Here is a 26,493-nt window from a genome sequence, read left to right on the forward strand (position 1 = left end):
ATAGGATTTAGATATAAGGGATTGGGGAGAAAGGGGAACCAGGACAGATTAAAAACATGCTCAACTTTATTAAGATTCACTTTACGTATCATATAATTCACTAATTTCAATTTATACAATGCAAGGACCTTTAGTAATTTTGCCTCATCGTGCAACTATCACCATCAACCAGTTGCAGACAACTGTCATCCCCTCCATGGAGACCCTCATGCACCCCATTCCCACTCAGCCCCAGGAAACCACACATCTTCCTGTCTCCATCAATTTGCCTCTTTGGAACATTTCAGATAAGTGGAATTATACAAGATGTAGCCTTCTTTTTTTCTCTGGCTTTTTTTGCTTATCATGTTTTTAAAGTTCATCCATGTGGCGGCACACAGCAGTACTTCATTCTCCTTAATGAGCGAATCATATTCCATTGTGTGTTTGGTATTATACCCATTCATCAACTGATCACTTGGGTTGTCCATTTCTTGGTGATTATGAATAATGCTGACATGAATATTTACGTGGACATGTGCTTTCATTTCACTCCGTTGGGTAGATACTTAGGAGTGGAAATGCTGGGTTGCATGGTAGTTTCATATTTAGCTTTTTGAGAAACTGCCAAACTGTTTTCTAAAGTGGAGGCCCCATGCCAGCAATTTATGAGGGTTACTATTATTTCTCTGTGTCTAACAGCACTTGTTATGGCTTGCCCTATATATTATAGCCATTATAATTGGTATGAAATGCTATCTCGTGGTGGTGGTCATTTGCATTTCCCTAATAACGAATGGACGGTGTTGAGCATCTTTTTCTGTGCCCAGGACATAAATTCTAAAGGCTCCGTTTGGATTATGCTTTAACTACGGCAGAGGAAATAAGGAGATAAGCAGAATTCGTAGGGAAAATAATAATGTTGTTGTGAGCTGTCCACATTATTCTGAGTTGCAGTTGTCCAGGAAACAGAAATTTGCATCTGGAACTCAGAGAATAATTTAAGGCAGAACACAAAGATTTAGGCCCATCTTCATAAGCAGGCAGTTGAAATCATGAAACGAGATGAGTTCACTGGCAGGGAAAATGTAGAGCAAGAAGCTTGAGGAGAGAATATTTAGGAATATCTGTTTCAAAGAAATAGGTAAAGGATGGTGCACTTCAGGAGACAAGGAGAGACTGGTATTATGGATGCCATTGGGGGGAAATTTTTTTGTTTAGCTAATGCTAATATGTTATTGTACTTTTTTGCACTTTTTTTTCCACACACAAATTATTGTAATAAATTTAGCCACATGGGATATCGTACATGTTTTCTAACATTATATTTCCACTCAACCTTATATCATTTATAGTTTTTTCATGCCACTAAGTAGTCTTAAAATTTTCTAAAATATATTTTTATTAATTTCAGAGAAGAAGAGAAAGGAAGATAGAGATAGAAATATCAGTGATGAGAGAGAATCATTGCCTCCTGCCCACCCCACACTGGGGATGGACCTGCAACCCAGGCAGGTACCCTTGACTGGAATTGAACCTCGCACCCTTCAGTCCGCAGCCAATGCTCCATCCACTGAGTAAAACTGAGTAAGGTTAAAAAAAATTAATGGCTGCTTTTAAAATATTCCATCGTAAATAGGTACCAGAATAAATTTATTTTCTTTTATTTTGGATCTTTAAGTTGATTTCTTGTTTGGAGTTTTAAAAACACGCACAGTACTTCAATAAACATTCTAGTACTGAAATAAATTGTATGGCTTACCAATGATTTTCCCAGTATAAATTCCTATAAATTGAATTTTCTTGGTCAAAGTGCAGGAAAAAAAATTTAAGGCTCTCAAATTGCCTTTTAGAAATACTTTTTTCTACCCAGCAGTGCATGAAAATAATGAGACATATATACTGAACATAATTTTTTTATAAACGTAAAGAAAAAACTGAACATCATAACTATCAGAGAGGATCTGTTTTTTAAGATTGCTTTGACTGCCACTCAATTGCAATTGCCTGTGAGCACTTTGCTATTTTTAATTTAAAAATTATTTTAAAAAATGAAAATTGTGTATACTTAAGGTGTACAACATGATGATTTGATATATGTATCCATAGTAAAATGATTACTACAGTCAAATTTTGAAGGAACGAGGGAAAGTCAACAATAGCAAAATACCTCACAGCAGCATAGGAGGTTGGAGATTGTTGATTCTGGTGACTACATATCCATTGGTGACTGAAAAGTAATTTTCTTTGAGGGGAGGTAACAGATACCAAGTTATAGTTCCTAAATCCAGAATTTTATCAAATTTTTTTATTTTGTCCACTTATTTTGCTTCCTTTGAAAAATCTTGTAGTTTTGAAAAAATGTATATATAGGAAAAATATTTTTTAAAATCAATTTGTTTCTACTTTTTCAATGTCAATTTCTAAAACTTAAAAAAAGAGTGACCACTCTTTTTTTAAGTTTTAGAAAATTTGTGTTCTGAGAGAGAACCAGAGAGACAGAGAAAGAGAGGAGAGAGAGAGAGAGAGAGAGAGAGAGAGAGAGAGAGAGAGAGAGAGAGAGAGAGAGAGATGGATTTGTTTTCCCACTTATTTCTGCATTCTTTGGTTGATTCTTGAATGTGCCCTAACCAAGGACTGAACCCGTACTCTGACGAAGTGAGTTATCTATCCAGGGATCATCACCACTTTTTTTCTTCCATTTTTCCTCTAACTATCCTCCCTCAATTATTTCCTGTTTGAAAGCTTGGGTTGGAATTTTTAGATAGACATCTTCATAAATGATGCTACAGAGACAAATCAGGGATAGGCTGTTATGTGTATAAAGAAAAAATAAGCCTTTGGATTGTGTGTGGACTTCCATAAATATCAAAGTTGATTTTTTATGTGTGGTGGGAATAGCATTTAATGTCACTGTTTGAGTCATGGAATGGATGTCTGTTGAGCTCATTAATGTCTCTCATTCAGAGAACCCTTTATGGACATCCACTTTATAAGTTTATTACCATTCGTGGGAAAATATTTGACCCAAATACTCTCTGCTCCCTGTGACATGAATCATAATTCTATCACAGTGAGCTGTTCCTTTTCTCAACCACAAATATATATAATCCAGTCATTCCAAAGACACATAAATCCTGTTATTTCTTTTATAGACTCAAACTTGAGCATGAATCTTTTTTGTTTCTTTTTCCTCTTTTTTATTTCCCCATTTGCCCCAACCCCATTTTTAACAAGATATCTGGTCATAAAGCTTAGTCATCTGGGAAAGTTTAGATTGTTCATAATTCTGAAAAAGAACTTCTCTAATTCTCTTGGGATGATGCATTTTTAGGAACATCTAGGAAGCCACATGGGTGACTGAGTGGATGGGCTGATTTCTTAAGTTCTCTTGAATTGGATGGTTCAAAGGAAGACTCCTGGTATCCTTGTACTGTATGATGTTGGGATAATAAAGTCCACATACACTGACTTAGGAGAAGTTGTAAGGTAAATTTACCTTATAACATTTCCCCCAAACATTGATAGATCTCCTGGAAGGAGAATCTCAAGTTCCTCCAAAGTTCCTTTACACTTATCCCTGGTGACTCTTGAACTATTTCTGGTAGAATCATGACCCAAAGGTCTGATGCTTCCAGTGAAAAGGTTCAGGATAAAACTACTATCTAAGCAAGTATAATTTCTATTGCTTTTCTGACTCCTTCATTGAAGAAACATAATTCCAGGACATAAAGTTTACCTTTTGAGTACCCATTAGAATTTCATTATATGTCAAAGCCATGTGATTTTAAAAATAAACTAGAAATGTTTGGTGAGATATGTTCTTCAAAATATTTCTTCATGAAACATGTTCTGACCTTCAATGAATTCATAATCTATGCAACTCTGTAGATAACCTACTGAATGTGGATTAGCTAAAGTTTCACAAAGACTTGTATTGCAGACACATATTTTACTTTAGATTAAATAAGACTTAACAATTCCCCCAATATACAAATAATAAGAAATTAGCTAAGACTATCTCAGTCAAAACAGGAAAATTCAATTGAAGTGAGATACTTGTGATATATTTAGACTCATAGGAATGATAATTAGCAATAAAATAATTCTTCTTGGTTTAGAATATCTAGAAAGTTGATTGCTGTAAGAAAGAGCACAGATGAGGTTCACTGGACAAGCATTACTGTTTGGGTCAGACAGAATTCAATTATGTCTTTTTTTTATATTAATGCCATGAAATAATATCTAAACAGGTAGTTAATTTGGGTGTTGTAAAAATGGCTCAGTGATTGAGCAGCAACTTATGCCCCAGGAGGTTATGGTTGGATTCCTGGTCAGGGCATATGCCCGGGTTGTGGGCTCGATCCCCAGGGGGAGGTTTGCACGAGGCAGCCGATCAATGATTCTCTCTCATCATTGATGTTTCTATCTTTCTCTCCCTCTCCTGTCCTCTCTGAAATCAATAAAAATTATATATTCTTTTAAAAATGGCTGGGACAAGAAGGTAAAAGTCATCATGCTCCCTTATGAAAGAGAAGTAAAAACACTATAAATTATTTCATAAACTTCCTGTTTACTGCACAGATAATGCAAAAAAACATAGATTAAAAACTTGAGAAATATGTATTATGCAAATTTATTTAGCATAAATAGCCTGAAAACCACAATATGTAAAATAAGTAAAAACTGTTTTATTGCAATAACACCTGCTGATTGCTGAAACTAGTTTGGCTCAGTGGATAGAGCGTCCGCCTGCTGACTGAAGGGTCCCAGGTTCAATTCCGGTCAAGGGCATATACCTTGGTTGCGGGCACATCCCCAAGTAGGAGATGTGCAAGAGGCAGCTGATCGATGACTTTCTCTCATCGATGTTTCTAACTATCTCTCTCCCTTCCTCTCTGTAAAAAAATCAATAAAATATATTTTAAAAAAACACTTGCTGATAAATGTATTTGAGAATAATTTATGTGCTCAATTAAATATATCTAAAACATATTATAACAATCATTTTCTTATTTAAAATATGAAGTATTATTACCATGCCAGTTAGAATAATAAGTATTTTTTCCTTAAGTTAAAAAATGGTGTCACTAACATCAGACATCTCTTTGGGTTGATTTTTCATTTGTGGTACTAAATGTTGTGATGGTTCTTAACGAAGACCATTATGATCAGTATCTCCAATGCACAACAGAGTTGGAAGATTTTTTTTTACAGTTATTGTGACTATGTAAGTTTTGAACTGATGATGGTAGCATTATCATACTTCATTTAACCAGTGGGCCTGGATTGTTCCAATGTCCATTGGTTTGAGAAAAAATTGAATCCGTGGGCAACCTACCTGTTATCATGGAAGCAGAAATTCTTTTCTGCCTTTTTTGTCATCTTTAATCTCAACATGACAACATAAAATATTTTGATTTGTTGTCTTGCATACACATTTATATTGACAGAGAGAGGATCCCTTGGCCTGCATTACTTACTGTTTTTATCTTTTCACTTCTTTTGCCACTAACCACGCATATCATTGCATTAAGATGCCTCCCTTTTGGACCTTGTCCTCTTCAGTTCCAGGCCACACAGAATCATCAGCATGATCTTTCTCAAATACTGTTGTGATGCTTTCACCTCTATTAAGAATAGTTAGTAACTTCCTAATGCCTGTTGTATCCAAACTCAATGATAGTATAAAGTTTTTACTGTTACCATTGCATGCATATCAGTCTAATGAGGCCTTCCTTCTTGGTTGTTTTTCATATGTGTGTTGTGTCTACATGGCACCTTTTATAAGCTGTAGGGAAGGATCTTTATATCTGACATTCCCACATTTCCATAACCTGACCTCCCCATCTCTCATCCCAGAACCACAACAGCTCAAACTCTACCTTTGTGCACAGACATGCCTAATACATATTTGATGACTGAACTACATTCTAAATATAGAATTATTTATATGCAGAAGTATCTATACCAGAGAATGATAACATCTCTGCCTCAGCAATGGTTCTGTGGATTTTAATTGTACAGACAGAATACAAGCCCTATCACTCACCAATCCCATAGACACCCAGCAAAATGCCTTCATATCACCAATTGTTTGAACAAGAAAACATTACATTTTGCATATTTACATGTAATTGATTAACTGAGACAATGTTACAATGCTGTATCTCTCTCCAGACTTAGAATGACTTGGTTTTCTAAATATGTAATGTACTCTTATTTTCTAGATCCTAGAACAAATTGGCATATTTTGTTACCTACCTGTTATGTGAAATTTTAAACAAATCAGGAAAAATATGGATGGATTTTTCTACATTTTATAATGTAAAAGTAAGCAAATATCTTGGCATTGTTAATATAAAGGGAGACAATTATTACTTTCACATCGCCTTTGCAGCTTGACCTTTTATTCGTACCTCCAAGTTGTTAGCATCTCAAATGTCCTTGCATTTCAAACTATTTCAAAACTTGTCTTTCCATAACAATTTTAATTGAATCTCCTGGGATGCCATTTTAATCATGGTAATCAGCCACAGCATATAATTAGATTTCCATCAGAGACGCTAATGCTATGGAATAATATGGGAGTAGATGCATAAAAGTTACATCTAGGTGGGCTTCTTCTCCTGACCTCCCCCTTTCCCACGCAAGTGCACTTAAAAAGGTTGGTAATTAATCACAGAGAGCAGAAGTTGCTTTCACTTGTTTCACACGACGTGGAAAGTGTTGTCCAGGGCAGCTAGACTTTTCACTAAGGCCATTACTTCCCTTATGACCAACCAAAGAAAACAGACTTATTTGTAGAATGACTGCTTAGGGGTGAGAGTGCACCCTTTGGTCATGCCAGAGACTGAAGCTCTGGGGTGTGGCTGGCATGGGTGAGGTGGGGGGCACAGGTGAGGAGGAACAGTGAGAGGGCTCCTCCGTAGCCCACATTGCTCTACTCCACTGCGTTACAGGTCCTGAATTACCAGCAGTGAGTTATTCCTTTTCAGTTATTAATATTAGATTTCTTTAAAGCCTGCTTTTATGTCTTTCCATTAATCATCTATGTAATTTTAGAAGTCAAAATGCATGAGGCTCAGAGCTAATTATGCATTCTATTATGCCTTTAGATATCTGGATGAAAGTCATGTTCCAACACTCAATCCCTTCCCTAAAACTAATTTCCACAAGTGATGATTTAATGATCTATTTACTTTAAAGGTTTGCCTTGGGGACAATGATTATTCTGGTAGCTAGCTTGAAAGAATAGACATTTTCTCTCATGAAATATGTAAGTCTTTAGAAAAATTATGTGGGCTTTGAAAATACATTTAATAAAACATGTTTTGACTATCCCCAGGTAGAGAGAACCCATTATATTTATATAGCGTATCAGAGCCATTGGTTAGCCACGGGAAGCAACGAGCTGTGGAAGCAGTGTGGATGAGGGCAAATTGCAGTTTTGTTTTTCAAAGCCAGGATGTATGAGTGGAAAAAGAATGATAAAATGACAGAATCCTTAAATGTGCTGATTGCTGATCAGTTTTCCCGGATCACTGTTTTATTATTCATATCACCATATGTATCACTAGCTTGCCAGGAGCACAAACATCAGTCTTATGTATGCCTTTTAATTTGATCTCTTAATTCCTTTTTATTCTGCAGTTTTGAATGACATCTGTCTTCAGTACCAACATCCATGACTTCTATGTACAGGTGCTCTACTTGGTTACAATATTCTCCTATTACTTCTAACAGCAGAGTGCAGTATTTTGCAAGCAGAGGTTCCTTTTGTGATTTAGTATATATTCATTTCTGTTAGTCTGTGTTTTTTTTTTTTTTTTTTTTTTTTATCTCTTATAATACAGTTCAATCAGAATGCCTGCAAAACCCTTCTGCTCTGAAGTTTACATTAATGTTTCCTAAAACTCAAGTCAGAGATACAACTTCAACCAAGTTCTGGATTTAGTGAGAACAAAAGCAAGGTGGATGTTAGGTAGGGAAGGACGGACCCCATCTAGATGTCGGTCTCCATGCCGGAGCCACATTTGCGGCAGAAGATTTCCTTGTCCTGGGTCAGGAAGCCTTCCCCCACCAAGGAGACCGAGCACTTCCCACAGTTAAAGCATTCGCTGTGCCACTGACGGTCTTGAAAGCAGATAAACTTGGCACCTCTGAGACCTGTAAAAAATAGAGAAAAAGAATAATCTATTCTTTCAATGAATAGATGGAGCATTCAATCGGGACCTCTTTTAGGAACTGGAGATGCAGTAAGATTACACTGAGGCAAGTAACTCCAAAAAGGAATGCTATCCCCATTGCTATGTATCCATCTGGGAATGTCACCCAGACAACAAATTTCCCAGAAGAGATCCAGTCGGATTCCAAGTGAAAGCTTTCTATTATCTACACAAATAGGTAGAATTTGGATATAAAAAGCACATAATTTTGGAAGCAGATAAGGACTGCTAAGCCAGGTAAGAAAATACAATAGTATACTGAGAATAAATATTCAAATAGAGATATCTTGTTCTTTTCTCTTGTTGTGCCCTTGCTTTCTTAGAGACAATATTTGTATAAAATAAAATAAAATAAAATAAAACTGTACTTCATAGCCTGATGTCTGGTGTTTTGATGACTTTTATTTCTCCTCCTTTTTCCACATTTAAATTTTACTTAGGATAAAGTTCTATGCTTATATTGTGGTTTGGAATACAATTTCCAAACGCCCCAAATCTAGACCTTTATCCAGATTATCAGGTAGCTAGCCTAACATAATGACCTCATTATCTTGCCCAGAGATAACTTCAGCTTGTGACAAAGATCTGTGGATCTGATCACTCTGAAACCATGCTATCCCATGATTAGCTTTTAAGAAGTGCCATGTCATCCTTCAACCTCTTGGGCCTCTCTGGAGCCATAGTGTTTGAAGAAAGGTAGAATTTGAGTCTTCAGTGGACACTCTCTCTATATCCTTAATATGAATCCAAGACAGAGTTCAAGGAATTGGTTTTGAGAAGTTGTAGAAAAGAAGAAAGGTAGGAATTGGAATATCCCTAAGCTTGGGTCTTTATTTATTTGACAAGTTTTGTTTTGTTTTTTTTTCAAGTGACCTTAATACTGTGAACTTCCTGTGATTTGTATTATAGAATGAGGCTAAAACAGTTCCATGTGCTTATTCACATACAATTTCAAAATAGTCCATTTGGGATGGTAAAGCAAAAAGAGTGAATAAGCATTCTATTTCAGATAAACTCTCCTTAATATTATAATGAACTTCTATTTCCACCCTAGAAACATTATTTGATGTCTTTACATATAATTTACTAATTCATAGATATATTTATATAAAATTATTCTACTTTCCTTGATTAAATAAATTTATAGCTTGCTATTTTTGATGCTATCATCACTTTCTAATAAGAGTAAATCAATAATGAACCAATTAATTCCTTTAATGTTATTCAAAACATTGATAAGTTGATTGCAAGAATGATGTTTTCTATAAATATAAATCATCTCTGTTCATAAAACTAATTATTACACACTTAGAATTGTGATGCTCATGAGGTTTTCTTGAGTTTATTAGTAAGCCTGTACAGTGACAAATGTAAAAACAATTCTAGAATTTGACAAAGAGGGGAAAATCAGGAGCATTTGGTAGCAGGAATTTAAGAAAGGCCTGACTGATCCTGTGATGTTTATAAATTGTTTCAATTTTAGATATGCTTACGCCCTCAGGCCATGAGGGTTGTCTGCAGTAAGAGAGTCATACAGGAAACAGGTCTCCAGCACTTGTTTTTATCTGGCTTCATTTACTTCAAAAAATTCAGTAAAATAAGAACTAACATTGATTGAACACTTAAAGATGAACCCATCAATATTCTAAGCTCTTTACATGTATGACTTCATATAACTCTCACCTCACCTTCATGGGGAAGATGTTATCACCAACCCTACTTTGTATACAGAAATTGACACAGAGGTTTAACTCTTTGCCCAAATCACCCAGCTTACAAGTGGCAGATTTGGATTTAATCCAAGGCCCCCTGGTTTCAGAGCCCATGTATGCTTTTAACCCCACTAAATTAAGCCTGAATTTATCTTTTGTAAAAAAACATAATCTGAAACATTAGCATCTCTTTCTGAAGAAATCATAATATTTGAAACCCCTTTTAGTTAAAATAAACAGAAGTGAAAGAAAGCTAAAATGTAATCCTGCTCAACTCCTTATTTTGAAAATAAGGCCAATGAGGACCTCAGAGGTGAATTGTTTACCCATTTTCACACAATGGTCAGGAGCAGAGGCAAGACTAAGGTATGTGACTTATTCTCTAGTCCAAAGTACTTTGCACTACACCAAGTTACTTCATTTATCCCCAAAAGTTTGAAAGGTTAGTCTTATCTTAGAGGAAGAAAAAATATATTTTTACATTGGGTTTGTTCAGATGGCTCAAATTTGTTATGATGGGGTTAAAATTTTTTACCAGATGCCTTAGAGATTTAGTTAACATAAAATAAAACATTCTAACATAGTTAGAATTTTTAAAACATTCTAACATAGTTCCTTACAGTGATATATTGTTTGCTTGAATGTGCAACTTTCAGAAGAGATGATAGTATAAGAATTCTCTATGGAATGTTAGTTCAAATAGCTCAATTTAAAAGAAGCACTACTCTAGGACATATATAATAAGTATAAGAATTAGATAAAAAAAATATTAAAGCAAGTTGGAAGTTTAGTACCTAGTATCTCTCAGTTACAGAGCCAAAAGGAGATTAAGATACTTATCAAAAGATGAGTTATTCTACATTAAATAGATAATCTTGGATTACTTTTGGGTCAAATCTCTGGTTCCTGATCATCCTTATGTGACATCCAGAAAACTGGTTTTTCTGTTTGAACCTTAAAAACTGAGTTCAGTGATCAACTTGCTACAATACATCAGAAAAAAATTTCCTAGACACATGAATCTGTTATGGATCAGAACTGAAACTGATCAAGTTCAGGGCTCGTGTAGGCTCTTTACAAACTAGTATTGGCCAGTTGGGTTCCCCCAAAGTCTTCAAATCTATTTTGAGTCATGTGATTTTCTAATTTTCTCATGGAAGCTTCCCCCCCACCCCCCCACCTTTTTTTTTTAAATTTTTTTATTTTTTGACTAGTTCCAGAAAAGTGTTCTAGAATAAGTCAACTGAATCTGTTGGGTTGTGATGGCAGACTCCACGAAGGAGATTTTGGAGCTCCAGGTACTATTACATTTCTATAAGACCGATTTTCTAGATAAAATCAGGGAAGATAATGGCTTTTTCTCTTAACTTCAGGAGTTGTCTGATGTGTAAACATTCATGAAGATTCAACTTTTATTTTGTGAAACATCTGAAGATGGAGGAGAGGGAGAGGGATACAGTAAACTTTAATTCCATGTTACATAAACTGAGCAAAAATATGAAATATTATCTAAGAATACTAGGCATGGAGAGTTCTCCCACATCATTCAGTGACTATTAATTACCCAGCAGAGTGATGCTTATATTTTCTGTGCTAGCCTTAGTTCTTTAACTACAGGGTAAGCATTTTAGAAGGGTCTCTGAGGAAAAGGCAATGCTTTGTTTGTTGCCTTGAAAATCTATATTTAACACAGATTGTTTACCACTTATGTTATTTTCAAATCACGCCATGTGTACTTTTGTTTCTGCGGCAGAATACTATCTGGTTTTATTTTATCTATTCATGATTAAAACTTAATGCATGGGAAAAGAGAATAGTACACTTGTTAGAAACATTTTAAAATGAAGTATAATTAATTCGTAACCTATGCTACCCTAATTAGTACAGCTTTGGGTTTCGGTACAATACTTACATTTAATTAAAACTTTTCCCATTTTTAAGGCCCTTTCATCCTTGTTTGGAATTAAGCAGGATTTTTATTTTCAAATATCCCTTCCTTCCACTCGAATCCTTAAAGGTCCAGCTCAGACCAGGCCTCCTCATGCAGGTGTCTATGTCTCAGCTCATTCTGTTCTCCTCTTCCTCTGAACTTTTCTTTTATTGAGAGTCGGTACCATTACAGTTAGCATTAATAATCCTCTAGATCAGGGGTGGGGAACCTTTTTTCTGCCAAGAGCCATTTAGATATTTATAACATCATTCACAGGCCATACAAAATTATCAACTTAAAAATTAGCCTGCTCCTCGTCTTCGGGGAGCACCGGGCGGCGTGTGGATGGAGGGAGAGACGGGGCTGCAGGCCTGAGGGCGCCAAGGGCTGGTGCAGGCCTCCCAGCGACGACCCCTGTCCATCGTACTCGGAGGGCCCCCTGGGCAGCCTTTGGCGGTAACAGCTCACTGCATTGTGTTCCCTGGAGGCCCCGCCATCGCCATCGGGGCCCTGGGTGCACCCGGCAGGGTGCGGGGGATCGTGGTGCAAGAAAGGCCTTTACTGGTGTCTCGGTGGGTAGAGCGTTGACCTGGGGACTGATTCGATTCCGGTCAAGGGCATTTGCCTTGGTTGTGGGCACATCCCCGGTGGGGTGTGTGCAGGAGGCAGCTGGTTGATGTTTCTCTCCCATCGATGTTTCTAACTCTCAATCTCCCATTCTCTGTAAAAATCAATAAAATATATTTTAAAAAAATTAGCCTGCTATATTTGGTCAAACATATACTTAACTCACCCCTAATGCCTTGACAAGGCCAAACCAAATTATTTCATTGGCCTTATACCAAATAATTTCACAGGCCTCTAGCACATAGCTACCCTAATTATAATCTATATTTGTGTGGAAGGGTCTGTGTAATAATAGTGCTTATATATTTGTGTCTATCTAGAAAAAAAAAACACAAGAGAAATATTAACTCCCCCCCCCTTTTTTTTCCCAGAGTGAACTATATAGCACTTACGTAGCCATAACTATCTCATGGAACGACTGTATTCAACTAAAGAACTCACCAGTAATGGGTTTAGTGCAGGCCACACACTTTTTGGCATAAAGATGGTTATAGCAGTCCAAGCAGAATGGATAATCATCTCTGGACATAAACTCTTCATCACAGAGCTCTTTCCTGCAGCCACTACACAGAAAACACTCTTTATGCCACGGCTGGTCATGAAATGTTATCCAACCCGAAGTTATCACCTGCCAAAGGATCACAAAAAAAGTAATGACCGTGGGAGCTGTGAGAATTCAGACCTTATGTGATTCTCCTCTATGTCCACAGGTGATTCTTTGGGCTACTTGGTCATGTGGTGTCAGGCTGTCCTTTTCCTAAGATTTTTTTGGATGGATATGAGAAGCAAAAGGTTATAGAGATATGAACTGGGGATACACATCCTAATTTTTCTCCCATAATGGAGCAGAAAGGAAACAGGGCTATAATGGACCCATAAAAAAATGAAAAGAAGTCGGCTGTTGATTTCTTTGCTTATCTTCCTATGACTTTCATGTTGGTCTTCAAAGAGCTGCCAGTAGATCTAACATATTTCCTATGCTCTGTTCTTATTTCCATGTTTGCCTTTTAAGGATGCAGAATAGGACACTTTTTTTCCTAAAGGCTTTCCTCCAGGCTCAAGAATATCCAGCAGTAACAGCCATGAATGGAATGGATAAGTACCATTCTCTGTTAGTAAGGAGCTAAACTTCTTAAGTGTTTTTTTTTTTTTTTCCAGCCCTGTGCTAAGGGGGTGGCCTCCTCTTACTATTCTCAACATGCCAATGCAGTTTTATCTTTCCCCCTTATGAGATGAGTAAGTACTTAGGAGTAGAATGGTTGTCCCTTGCCAGGGTCACACAGAGCTAGAGCTAGCATTCAAGCCTGCACAGTCTGATCCCAGAACCCATGTGCTTAAACATGAATACAATACTGAGGCAAGATAACATTGCAATGGTAATCAGTTGATAAGTCCTTATTGAATGAGTGAATAAACACCAAGGGGAAGAGTGTTTGGGAAGCAATTCCAATATTGTATCTAGCACAAGTGGGATACTGTGGGCAACAGTGAAAGTTTTCAGCTTTAAGACTCTAAGAGCACTGGTTGTACATTGACGTGTGATGTGCTAGACTTTTGTCGGAGATGGTTATTATTCCTCCATAATGTTTTTTTTTTTTCTATACCAGTTTGATCTTTGGGTTCTACTTTTTAGAAGGCAGAGACATCTTTCTTTGGGATAATAGAGGTAAAAACTATGTAACAATTTTTAAGTCATAGCACCTTTCAGAACCATGTCTATTGACCTGCAGTAGCTGTGGAACTTGGCATGTGTTCATGTAAATGTCTTAAAATGACTGAAGCAACGTTGTAGCTGAGATGGTTCTTATAATCTTTGTATTTCAATGAAGTAGATAAGCCATTAAAATGTTATTTGCCTGTAATATAGGGTTTTAAAATGATGTTTCTAAAGATATTTTAAAATATAACAAAACATCTTAAAAATTAAAGATATTATGAAGAAAAGTTATTGATCCTAAAAGGAAAAAAGAAAAGTATTCTAAAATAAGTAAACAAGAAACATGATGATGTGTGTGAACACAAGCAATTTCAAATATTCCCTACTGACTTGAAATGCCTTAGAGCAGGCACAGTGGAATTCACGATTCCTTTGATTTGTTTGGTTAAATGATTAGCAGGCAATGCTTAAAAGATTCAAACTTGAGAAAAATGTGTTCACAGCAAAGTAAAACTTGATATGTACAGCAAAGACTGTTTAATTAGGGAGAAGACACCCTGGGACATTAAAACAGATTGCTTGTGATCATGTCCCTTTTGAAGAGGCAGGTGGGCTAAAATGAAATCTAATATCTAAGCTCAGTTTTTGCCATTGATTGATGCCAGGATTTAGATCATGTTTCTTCTCTGACAAAGTGGAGGCAATAATGATTTTACATTTAGTATATGAAAGCTGATAAATTGCAGAATATTCTAGTTGAACCTTGAGAAGTTTGAATTCAAAGCACTTGTGGTTTGAGGTTACTTGCTGTTGGGTAGAAAACAAAATTTAGTTTCACAAAATAAAATTTCTCTGGAAAAAACTTCTAAGTGCCTGATTGCCAAGTAGTTTTGCCTAAGTTTTAAAAAATCTAATCTTGATTAGTTTGAAACAAATTGTTTTTCTTCAGGTAGGATCATTTTGATGAGAAATGTTTATATCCAGCTTTCCTTAAAGGACTTATGGCTTAAAAAATTAAATAGGAAATAATGTGGCGTGTCATGATCTGTCTACTATCCAATATAAACATTTCATACATTTTTAGTGACTTCAAGCCATGTCCTAAATATAGCAAAGGTTCCTATAACCTGGGAAATGCCAGAGGTTTGGCCCCAGACAGTGCTCAGCAGCTGATGTACTAGTGTAGTTCCCTTCTTGAATCTTTACAGTATTCGAACAAACTTTATATTGTGTCCCCAACAGATGACATTAAGATAATTCCCATAAGTCTCATTATTATTTTAAAATAAATCTTTAAGAAACAGTAAAAAAAAAAAATGGCTAACTTTGTTGCCCCTCAAAGTAGTGAGATAGATCTATTCATTTTTATTTCCAACATCTGTTTCTAAATGTATGTTATTGACAATTCTTTGGAGCTTCACATGTTACAGGGTCATTGGGTCTATATCTTTTGAAGCCATTTTTCAAGTCAATGTTTCTGGTAGAGTAATGGAAATCTCCAGGTATAGGATGTCATGTTCTATCACTTGTAAGTTTCAGACATCATTATAGTGTAATTTAAGAATGATAATTTAGGGGTTTATTGATGCCACCTCAGATGCAGTGGTAGTATTTTAAATATGCCTAAAAAATTACTGTGTGTGTTTATATGCATGTGTGTTTGTTTATGCATTTGTGAAAGTGGTAATGAGACCTCTAGCTTTCCAGATGCAAGAATACAAAAGGTCCTAAGAGAGCTGCCAAAGTAGCCCATATATCAAAAGTGTTGAGGAATCACTGCAGTAATCCAATGTATTCTCATGATTCAGCTCTCTCATCACAATTTATAGTGCTATTTTAAACTTATGATGCCTCAGGGTCAAGGATTTCTTCGAGAACATCAATATATATTTTATAGACTATAGACAGGTTTTGTAAAGATGACAAAGATGAGCAACTTTTTCACAAAATAAGCTTAGAGAATAAAAAAGAATTGGGCAAAGTTTTCTCGGAAAAAATGACTTTTTTTTTCTATTGGAAAAAAATGTTTGGAATGAATATCAAAGTTAAAGGAAGTGAAGGAAGCCACTCAAAGATCTTAGTCTTCTGTCTTTGTGTTTAATGAATTTCCCTAATGATCTCCCTTGAGCCTCCTATCTACTCTTTAGAAACATAAAAGCTTCAAGCCAGAAGACATTGGTATTGCTGAGACATAATGTGAGAAGTTAAACATCTTGCTTAAATTGGTTCACTTTATCACTCCGTGAGACAAATCCATATTTTTCTGAAATAAAATGGATCAAAAATTATTTTCTTTGCAATATTTTGTTCAAAGGGGGGGGGTGTTCTCTACTGGAATACATGAAATTAGTTAAAAGCAGTGAATGGAACTGGAATATCGAGTCACTTGAGATGTTGGAATGTTAAATTAATGTTCTGGGTGGAATTTTATGGTGAGAAGAAATAGATGGCCATCCTCAATGTGACAGGTAGTGCTTTGGACATGTTGGAATTCACACTAAACACAAATGTAACCTGATAGTATCAGTTCACTTCCACTATATATTGTAATACAGCTAAAAGGCAGCGGTCTGGAAGATTCCACAAACTTTATCTACTTTAGATAATTACCTTCTTACAAAAGTTGCAGGAGGGAGCAAACTCCTTCTGAAAACACCGCACACAGTAATTGCCACTCTCTTTGGAAATCAAAGGTTTAGTTCCTATTGGCTGTCGGCAATGCTCACACACAAAACAGGTTTCATGCCAGTAGTTTCCTTTAAATTCCATTTTGCGGGAACCTGTACCCCAAAAGTAATAGCCTGTTATTATAAATCAAGCATCACTTTATAGCCTGTTAAGCGAAGATATGTCAAATTACTTAACTATTTTAAAGTTAAGGTGATAAATTAATTATCCTTATAAAAATAATGTTTTGTTGGCTTCCAAAATATTTATCTGGGGGAGAGAGCAAAGAATTCAGACATGATGATGGTTATTCACTCTTTCACTGAAAAGTCCTGTGCTTTGGAAGCTACAATTTTGAAATGTGCAGGTGTTATAAGCAGAGACTCCGAGAGGCTGCACATAGTTTAGATAAATTGGGCCATAATCATCCTTACAGGACTATTAGGAATACCAAGAGCACAAACTCATTAAGATTGATGCTGGGCAGTTATGATCTACTAGAAAATATTTGAATCCATAGTAAGAAAATAAGAGAGTTATGTTCTTATGCTGCTGTCTGTACAGATTGAGAAGAGGCTCAAAATCAAAGAGAATTAGTGCTTGCCTAAAAGTGTAATGATTACATGGATCCTTGTCTTCCTTAAGAGAGAACAAAACTGCCACTGGTTAAATCTAGGACAGGGCATGTAATGCAATGTTAGCATTATTGGTATAGATTCTATCTTTAATCTACGGCTCACATTCTCATTCAAAATGTTCTATGACCTAGGTTTAGTTTTCCCATTCAAGACAGAAATAATAATGACTTATTTCTACAGTACACTAAGTGAGATCAAGGGATAGCAGGAAAGGTATTTTTCTCAGAAGCATGTTTTTGTTGTTAACTAGTATACTCTTCTGTGCTTGGGCTTAGTTGAAAGCACGGTGACTTCGGTTAGTGACCAGCACTCCCCATTGATCTTACCAGGCATGATGGTCTTCTTGCAGTGGAAGCACTTGGAGGAGCACTCATCAGAATAACACTCAGAGCATAGCAGGCGCTCATCCTTGGCAGCAAAAGGCTTTTCCACCAAAGAGTGATTGCATTTGGCACAGTTGAAGCATATTTCATGCCAGTGCCGGCCTTTGTAACAAAGATCCTCGGAGACAGTGAATAAAAGTTAATTAAATGCGCTTCAACAAAACAAGACGTTTTATAAGACAAAACTAAACACTCCTGGGACTCTGGTGCCAGTAGGTTGTGTTGGTAGCTTGAGGGAAAGTTGTTATTGATACAATTACCCATTGAGAGGAGATTGGGGCAATTAAGAGTTAGAGCCTGGGACTTCATTGGTTGGAAAATAAGTGGAGACTCTCCTATTTCTTCAAATTTCCTCTACCTTCCTTTTATAAACAAGAGAGGCTTGTCATGGAATAATCTTTACTTTTATTTTATTTTTAAATATTTTTATTGTTCTTTAGAGAGAGAAGAAGGGAGAAAAAGAGAAACATCAATGTGAGAGTGAAACACTGTTCACTGCTGCACACCCCCTACCAGAGATCAAGACCAAAACCTGGGCATGTGCCTTGATCTGGAATCAAACCAGCAACCTCTCAGTGCATAGACGACGCCCAACCATTGACCTACACTGGCTGGAGACAGTCTTTACTTTTAGGATGTTATATCTCACTAGAGGCCCAATGCACAAAATTCGTGCAAGAGTAGGCCTTCCTTCCCGGGGCTGCCAGCACTGGCGTCCCTCTGGCACATGGACCCGGCTTCCCTCGCAGTCCCAGCTTCATCTGGAAGAATGCCTGGCCTAATTAGCATATTATGATTTTATTATTATAATTTATAATATTATTTGAGACTTGACTAAACAAAATCTCAACACCACCTAGATAAAATAAAGGCAAAATAATAGAAAAAGAAAAAATGCAATAATTTGCTTTTTAGGAGGAATGAGCTTCATGTGAGAAAGGCATTGGCACACAATGGGTGTGGAGATGAGACTGAGATGAAGCTGGAAAATAGATTCTTGAATCTTTATACATCCTATTATCTATATGTTTATTCATTTATACTCTTTTGATTTCAGAAATAACACATTTTATTGGTGTAACTTTAGACAAATAGCCTCTTTAACATTTGGCATCCTAAACTATCTCCTAAAATCATTGCAAGGATTAAAGTATATGTTATATTTAATAGTGCTAAGCATGGTGCCTGGAACTTGGTTGATGGTAACTTTGAAGATCCTTATACCTCGCAGTAGAGCAGTAGAGTATTAACAGTTAACTAAAGGAAAAAGAAGCATTCCAAAGCATTTGTCTGCTCATATGCAATAATTCTGTGAATTGACGGAAGAACCTACCTTGGAGCCTGATTCAATTGCCTCTTTGCACTCCTCACAATAGTTACAAAAGACACGATCATAACATTTGAGGCAGTATGGATTGCCATCCTTCAGCATAAATTTCTTCCCAAGAAGTGACACTGAGCAGTATTGACAGTCAAATTGAGAAGCTGTCATTTTGCTTCAATCCTGTAAATAAGAAAATGATCCATGTATATAAAAGCAAATTTTGTTGATGGGAGAGATTGTAAAGCCTCCACACAATGTGAGTGAAGCACTGAGGTGAATTTGTGTTTTCCGAAGAGAAAATTCACCAATTCAGGAGTATGTGCGGTAGCCGTGCTGACATGGAGGGGTGTGGGAAAGGCTACTCTCCGATCCTGGCAGCTCCTGTGTGTTTTGCTAACAAAGTGCATCACGTGGGCAGCCAGTTTGTGGAAAACCTCTTGCACTCATCATTCACTCAAGGTGGAATTCAATGAGAATGTGCTATGTGTTGAAATAGGATGGTTCCACCTCAGGGATATAAATAGAAACTGTTGATAGGGCTTTCGCTAGCTGTCATCACTTACTTTTTTTTTGTTGGAGAGGTCGGGAGGCAGAAACAGTGGAAATAAGAAGTCTTTTTTACTCACACTGCAATAGAAGTCATTAATCAAGTACAGGACATTTTCTAGGCCATTCTTTTAGTTCTTAAATCTTTGTTGGGTACCTAATGATTTGGATACATTAGTCCTAAGATCTTCCTGTACCATATATTCTCCTTTGGGACATGCTTCCTACTTGTGGCTTCAAATATTCCATTGACTCCAAAATCTATAGTTTTAGCCTGTTTATGACTTGCTTCCATCTCAATTAAGTGGCCCACCCCAATACCAAGATGACCAAATAAAACTCCTCAGCTGGGAGGATGCAGTCCAAGCACCATGTCTTTGTAACTGCGGTTGAGCAGTTGCTCAGATGCGGAAGTGCAGATAAAAGCATCAATGATAGAAAGAGCCATAGCCTTCTTTAGACTTTAGGGCTAAACTAACATGTATACAGAACAAATAGCAGTGCAGCATCTTACAGGATGAAACACTGATATGAAATATAAAGCCAAAGCCAGAATAATAATTTGAGTTATTTTATAAATCTAAGAAAACATTAAAGAACAAAACCTGGAGATGTCAAAAGATGTAATTAGGCATTGTACATGTGTGTTTCATTGTCATCGAAAGCAGTAGCACCGATTTTATTCTTAAGTGAGATTTGTCATTTCTGGATTTACTAGATTAAGAGCTATGAATAGTTTTTAAATTTTCACCTCAATTTTTTTTTTAATTTTAGCTAAATCAGAAAGTAAATTAATTAGTATAATGCGTTTTACAGTATCATATATGCTAGTTTTTATTTTTTTTTATTTTTTTATTTTTATTTTTTTTTTTTTAAATATATTTTATTGATTTTGTACAGAGAGGAAGGGAGAGAGAGAGAGAGTTAGAAACATCGATGAGAGAGAGTCATCGATCAGCTGCCTCTTGCACACCCCCTACTGGGGATATGCCCGCAACCAAAGTACGTGCCCTTGACCGGAATCGAACCTGGGTCCCTTCAGTCCCCAAGCCGATGCTCTATCCATTGAGCCAAACCGGTTTCGGCCATATATGCTAGTTTTTACTTGCTACATTTAAATTGTATTCCCACACATTTTGCCTTCTTTCATTTTAATGATGACCTTTCCAGCAGAGTGTCTTTCTGCTTATCCATTGATTCTGTATATAGTAGTTTTGCTATAGTGTTATTTACTAATAGAGGAAACACCGAGGATTTGGAACAAGTGAGTCTTTCCCCAAGGAATATGAAAATTCAGACTAGGAAGTTCCCAATGGAACATCCCAAAATTATCTATCTGCAAGGAACATTGAATTCTGTATTTAATTAATTTCCCAGAAATGTCCTTTCCTCTTGAGTACAAGTATATTCAATGTGTTACTGAGGGAGTGGAGACAGTAGGAAATAGAGCTGATTCCCTTGAAACACTTTAACATGCAAGTTTTATTCTCATTCACAGTGATGAAGTGTTTATCTCTTAGTGTTTAATAGTGAAATAGGGCATATACTTCTAACTTTTATCACTTAATATGAAAAATGTCATTTTCATCATGATACATATTTAACCTTTGATGTATAGAATAGCACCCTGAAGCATAGCCCCTTAGAACTGGGAACTCCCAAAGTACTTCCACTTTGCAAGGCTTTTTAGTATGTTATAAAATGAAGAAACAACAAAAAAGATTACAAAATTGGTAAATAGTTTGAAATATATAGGAAGTGTTTAATTTCTTAAGTCAAATTGTAATTTCTTATCCTTTACATATATTAGAGACATTGTTTTCTACATGTCATGTTTTAATTTCTACAGAGTTTTTAAAATAAGAGGATGATAAATAAGTAGAAGTAATATGTCCTTTCTTTTTGTTTATCAACAGAGAAATAATCCAGATGGGCGTAGCATAAACAGGGAAGCGTTTTGGTAGGCATTGAAGTTGTCCAGACAAGGAAGATCCAGGATGCTATAGGCTGATGCAAAGGGTAGACTGCTGAGGGGAACCATTTGAGATACAAGAGAGGGGAGGAAACAATAAAGTTCTCCCTCTCTGTCTCTCAGTACTCAGTTACCATGGGAATGTGCAAAGCAAGGACATGGTTCCAATATACATGAGCTTCATACATGAGCATTGCACAAGTTAAAAACAACCTGTACATGTCCTGTTACTTTCCTGCCATAGATTGCAAGTTTCAAAAATGAGAGGACTCACCGAAACTGGTTTGGCTCAATGGATAGAGCTTCAGCTTGGGGACTGAAGGGTCCAGGGTTTGATTTCGGTCAAGGGCATGTACCTTGGTTGCAGGCATATCCCCAGTAGGGGGTGTGTAGGAGGCAGCTGATCGATGACTCTCTCTCATCGATGTTTCTAACTCTCTATCTCTCTCCTTTCCTATCTGTACAAAATCAATACAATATATTTTTTTAAAAATGAGAGGACTCTACCATCTTATGATGGAGTTGAAATGTACTAGATGATAATGTGGGCATTCTGATTTCCAGTGTGTTTATGTGAATGTGCTTTAGAGGAATTTTATTTACTTGAAGGAATTAAATGACCATAAACCCTTTATTGTAAATATCAATTATAAATTACTACATTGATTACAGCCTTTTCCCATTAAGGCAGATAATACTATGTAACATCACATTGTTTACATGTATTAAAATAGAGGATATACAGTGAGTGATAACTAAGATTACTTCTATCTCTGTAAGTTTTGCTAAGTAGATGCAAGTGACGCCATAACCACTACTTTTGCACATATGCCCAAGGGCACTGTTCTGCACAGTTTGACTTCCGGCTTAATTTTCATCTGGTTACTCACAGTAGCCTCACTCTGCCTGCATTAGTACAGCTCTGCTCTTCTGAAAGTGCCACAGGACTATTTCAATTGCCCATTCAGGTCTTTCCTTGATTTTGTAAAGCAAATTTGATTCTGTTTTTCTTCAGGAAAGAACTTGAAAGAATTTAAGTATAAATGGCATATACTTAAATGGAATAATAAGTTGCTCTTGGGAAATGTTACTGCAAAATGTTGAAGTCTTTGAAACATATCTGACTGATAGACCAAACTTGAATGGAGACAGACTCTGGATGCAGAATCTTAATTTGAACTATACTTAACTGAATTTACCTGTAGTCATTTTCCCATTCAGGATTATAATTAGGATTGCTGCTCTGAGAGGGTTGATGGCCAGTCAAGAGCATTTTGGAAGCCTCACTGAACAAGGTATTGTGCTCTATGCTTTATACAGAATTACAGAAACCATTGATAGTGCTTAGTTATCCAAGCCAGGCATTAATTACCCTTACCCAGAAGTTTTGACTTCAGTTAAAGACATTAGTACATTATTAAAATGTTTTTAAGTGTTTTCCCCTAAGGCAGTGGTCGGCAAACTTATTAGTCAACAGAGCGGCAAACCGCGACTCACAAGCTGCATGTGGCTCGCCAGCCGCAGTTTGCCGACCACTGGCCTAGTCTCCTCAGGTAACTGTTCCATCATTCTCTTCTCTTCCTTCACTGCCTGCACCCTTACATGTTTATTGGATATTGCATATCCTATTGATTCCACTTAAGAAGCATTCCTTAAATCTTTTCTTTTTTTTATCTTAACATTTATTATTGATTTCAGAGAAGAAGGGAGAGAGAGATGTAGAAACATCAATGATGAGAAAGAACCATTGATCAGCTGCTTCCTTCATGTCCCACACTTGGGATCAAGCTTAAAACTCAGGCATGTACCCTGACTGGAAATCGAACTGTGACCTCCTGGTTCGTAGGTCCATGCTCAGCCACTGAGCCACGCCAGCAAGGCAACACACTTAAATCTTAATTTAGACTCTTCACATATCTCTGATGGATTACAGTAGCTTATATCAAGCTGAAGATATTATTAAAGATGTCTTACTCTCTGGAGTGGAACCAAGCACATTACTATTATACATGACTTCTGTTCTCTGATGATAAGCTCAATATCCCCAGGGAGTTCCAGAATGTCCTCCACAATGCTCAAGAAAAATCTTTCTCAGACTCATTTGGTCTCTTTTCCCTGATGGAAAATCTCCCAATGGCTCTTCTTTGTGTAAGTCTAAACCCTATTACTTAGCTTAAAAACCCTATTTTAGCTTTTCTCTTTTTCCTACTATTTCTCTATCCCTTTCCTAACCCTACACTGTGCAACACATTCACACACCCCACCTATGCTTTAGCCACTTCTCATGATTTCTTATTCTTTAAAAACATTATGTCTTTTCATGCTTTTGAGCCTTCCCACATGACTTTTCTTTGATCTCTAATGCCCTCCTCCTTGTCCTCCACTGAGTTTGTCCACTTGATGATTTTCCTCATTAGTCAAAGTCCAGTTAAAAATCCTTCTCTCAGTAACTTTCTCATATCTCGCAGGATGAAGTAGCTGTTCTCATTAGTTCATACAGATGCCCGTTTTCTCTTGCACCAGGCTTTGTGTTAGTTGCTTTGCCCTGTGTGTGTCTTCCTCACTTGTTAGCTCCTCTAGAGCAGTCTTTCCTAAAGTGTGGTACGTGTACCCCCAGTGGTTCAAGAAGAGTTTGGTGGGAGTACGCCTTGCACCAGAACTTGGTGGGGATATGCACTGCAAAGTGCTTAGCTGAGCCTAATTCTATGTTCTCATGAGTACGAGGGGTACTTAGCATTACGAAAACTATAGAAGGGGTACACATATATTAAAAGTTTGGAAAACACTGCTCTAGAGTAAGGATATTGCTTATTTCATCTGCGTGTCTCAAGTCTCAGCATAGCAGGTCTCCAGAGCATGCTTTATAAATGAGAAAACAAATCCTATCTAATAAAAGAGTAATATGCAAATTGACCATCACTCTAACACACAAGATGGCTGCCCCCATGTGGTCTAAGATGGCTGCCCCCATGTGGACACAAGATGGCCACCACAAGATGGCCAGCAAGGGAGGGCAGTTGGGAGGGACCAGGCCTGCAAAGAAGGGCAGTTGTGGGCGATCAAGCCTGCAGGGAAGGGTAGTTAGGGGTGACCAGGCTGGCAGAGGAAGGAAGTTGAGGGTGACTGGGCCTGCAGAAAATGGCAGTTGTGGGGGACCAGGCCTGCAGGGAAAGGCAGTTAAGGGTGACCAGGTCAGCAAGGGAGGGCAGTTAGGGGCAAACAGGCTGGCAGTAGAGCAGTTAGGCTTCAATCAGGCTGGCAGGGGAGTGGTTAGAGGGTGATCAGGCTGACAAGCAGAAGAGGTTAGGGGCAATCAGGAGGCAGGCAGGCAAGTAGTTGGGAGCCAGCAGTCCTGGATCATGAGAGGGGTATCTGACTGCCCATTTAGGCCCCATCCTACTTGGATAGGGCCTAAACGGGCAGTCAGACATACCTCAAGGAGTCCCAGATTGGAGAGGGTACAGGCTGAGGGACACCCTCCCGTGCATGAATTTCATGCACCAGGCCTCTGGTGAATATAATAACTAGTTAAGAAGTTCTACTTTTACTACACTTTTCTTTCATCTCTTTTCCTAATGAAAACACATGCAAAGAAGATTCAATCAAGAGAATGAAGGATAAAGGCTCAAGTATAAGAGAGTTAAGAATGTGTATGCTATATGATTACTTGAGTTGTGAATTAATTTGTATCTATTGTATCTATGGCAGATATGTTAAAGGACTGAGAATAAAGATTAGAGAACAGAGGGTGAGGCCCTAAGGGCTTGTCCGTGGCAAGGAGAATCCTTTTACTTTCCCTGTGAGAACAGCAGTAGAAGACAGCTAGAATGCCTTTGAAAGCTAGCTGAGGAGGATATCAAAGAAACAGCAGAAGTAGATGCTTAATCTGTTGACATTATTCAAAGGTTTTACTTGAAACTAGTGGCACCAAAAAGCTTTCACTAACAGTTTTGCAACTGTTTGATCACATACTTCAGTTCTCTGCTGGAAGCTATACCAGCCCTTCTGGTTCTGTGTAAATGTCACTTTGAGATAAACCATTTCTTTACCAAGATTGAAAGGTCTTTATCTGCTGAGATCTATAATCTTAACTGAAGTGTTGTTTGACTGAAATTTTGTTTGATTGACTGAATTTGACAAAGTAGAGGAGTTAAGATTATATATATATATATATATATATATATATATATATATATATGTTGTTCAAGTCTGTATAAACTAGACCAGACAGAATAAGTATATGTTTTATAGCATAAACATTTAAAATTCACATATTTTGAAACTATCAAAGAGTTAGAATAACTAGTAAAGAAGCTCTACTATTATTACATTTTCTTTCATTTCTTCTCCAGGTTCTGAGGGTGGAGTTGAGCAGACCTGTGTGCACTTCCTTATCTGTTGTTTGCTTGTAAACCAAGACATAACAGATGAGAAGAGTGTTGGGTTAGAAATCAAAGCTATAGATTGTTGCACTAGTCACTGTAGCACCAGTTGGCATATAATTAAGCCACTATTATAGAACCTGTTTAACCGTTATGGTCCTTACTTTCCCTAACTGTGAAATGAGAACAAAATCACCTGCTTATGATCCTGCTTTAGGATCAAGTGAGATGCACAAATGGAAAAGTCGGCTGTTGGTGTACTGGATTTGAGGAAGGCCATGTGCAATTAAAACTGTAGTTCCCATTTTAAAGAAGGAGGCTATTCTCTACCTTCCCCCCCCCCCCAAAAAAAAAAAAACCAAACCAAAACAAAACAAAACAAAAAACCCCACCAAAAACAAAAACAAAAAACACACAAACAAACAAACCCACACATGATATTTTAAAA

General features: G+C 37.0%; 1 protein-coding gene across 1 annotated transcript in view; it reads right to left on the reverse strand.

Moving 5' to 3' along the window:
- Positions 1–6,059: 6,059 nt before the first annotated feature.
- FHL5 (four and a half LIM domains 5) overlaps positions 6,060–26,493 on the reverse strand; it is a 35,742-nt gene continuing 15,308 nt past the window's right edge. The window contains exons 3-7 of the mRNA XM_036415120.2: positions 19,155–19,325; positions 17,765–17,939; positions 16,744–16,913; positions 12,918–13,104; positions 6,060–8,148 (exon numbers count right to left, since the gene is read on the reverse strand). Coding sequence (XP_036271013.1) covers positions 7,985–8,148; positions 12,918–13,104; positions 16,744–16,913; positions 17,765–17,939; positions 19,155–19,313 — 855 coding nt within the window. The 5' untranslated portion in view covers positions 19,314–19,325 and the 3' untranslated portion in view covers positions 6,060–7,984. The remainder of the gene's footprint in view (positions 8,149–12,917; positions 13,105–16,743; positions 16,914–17,764; positions 17,940–19,154; positions 19,326–26,493) is intronic.

Source organism: Pipistrellus kuhlii, unplaced genomic scaffold (genome assembly GCF_014108245.1).
Source record: "Pipistrellus kuhlii isolate mPipKuh1 unplaced genomic scaffold, mPipKuh1.p scaffold_m20_p_5, whole genome shotgun sequence".
Classification (NCBI taxonomy): domain Eukaryota; kingdom Metazoa; phylum Chordata; class Mammalia; order Chiroptera; family Vespertilionidae; genus Pipistrellus; species Pipistrellus kuhlii.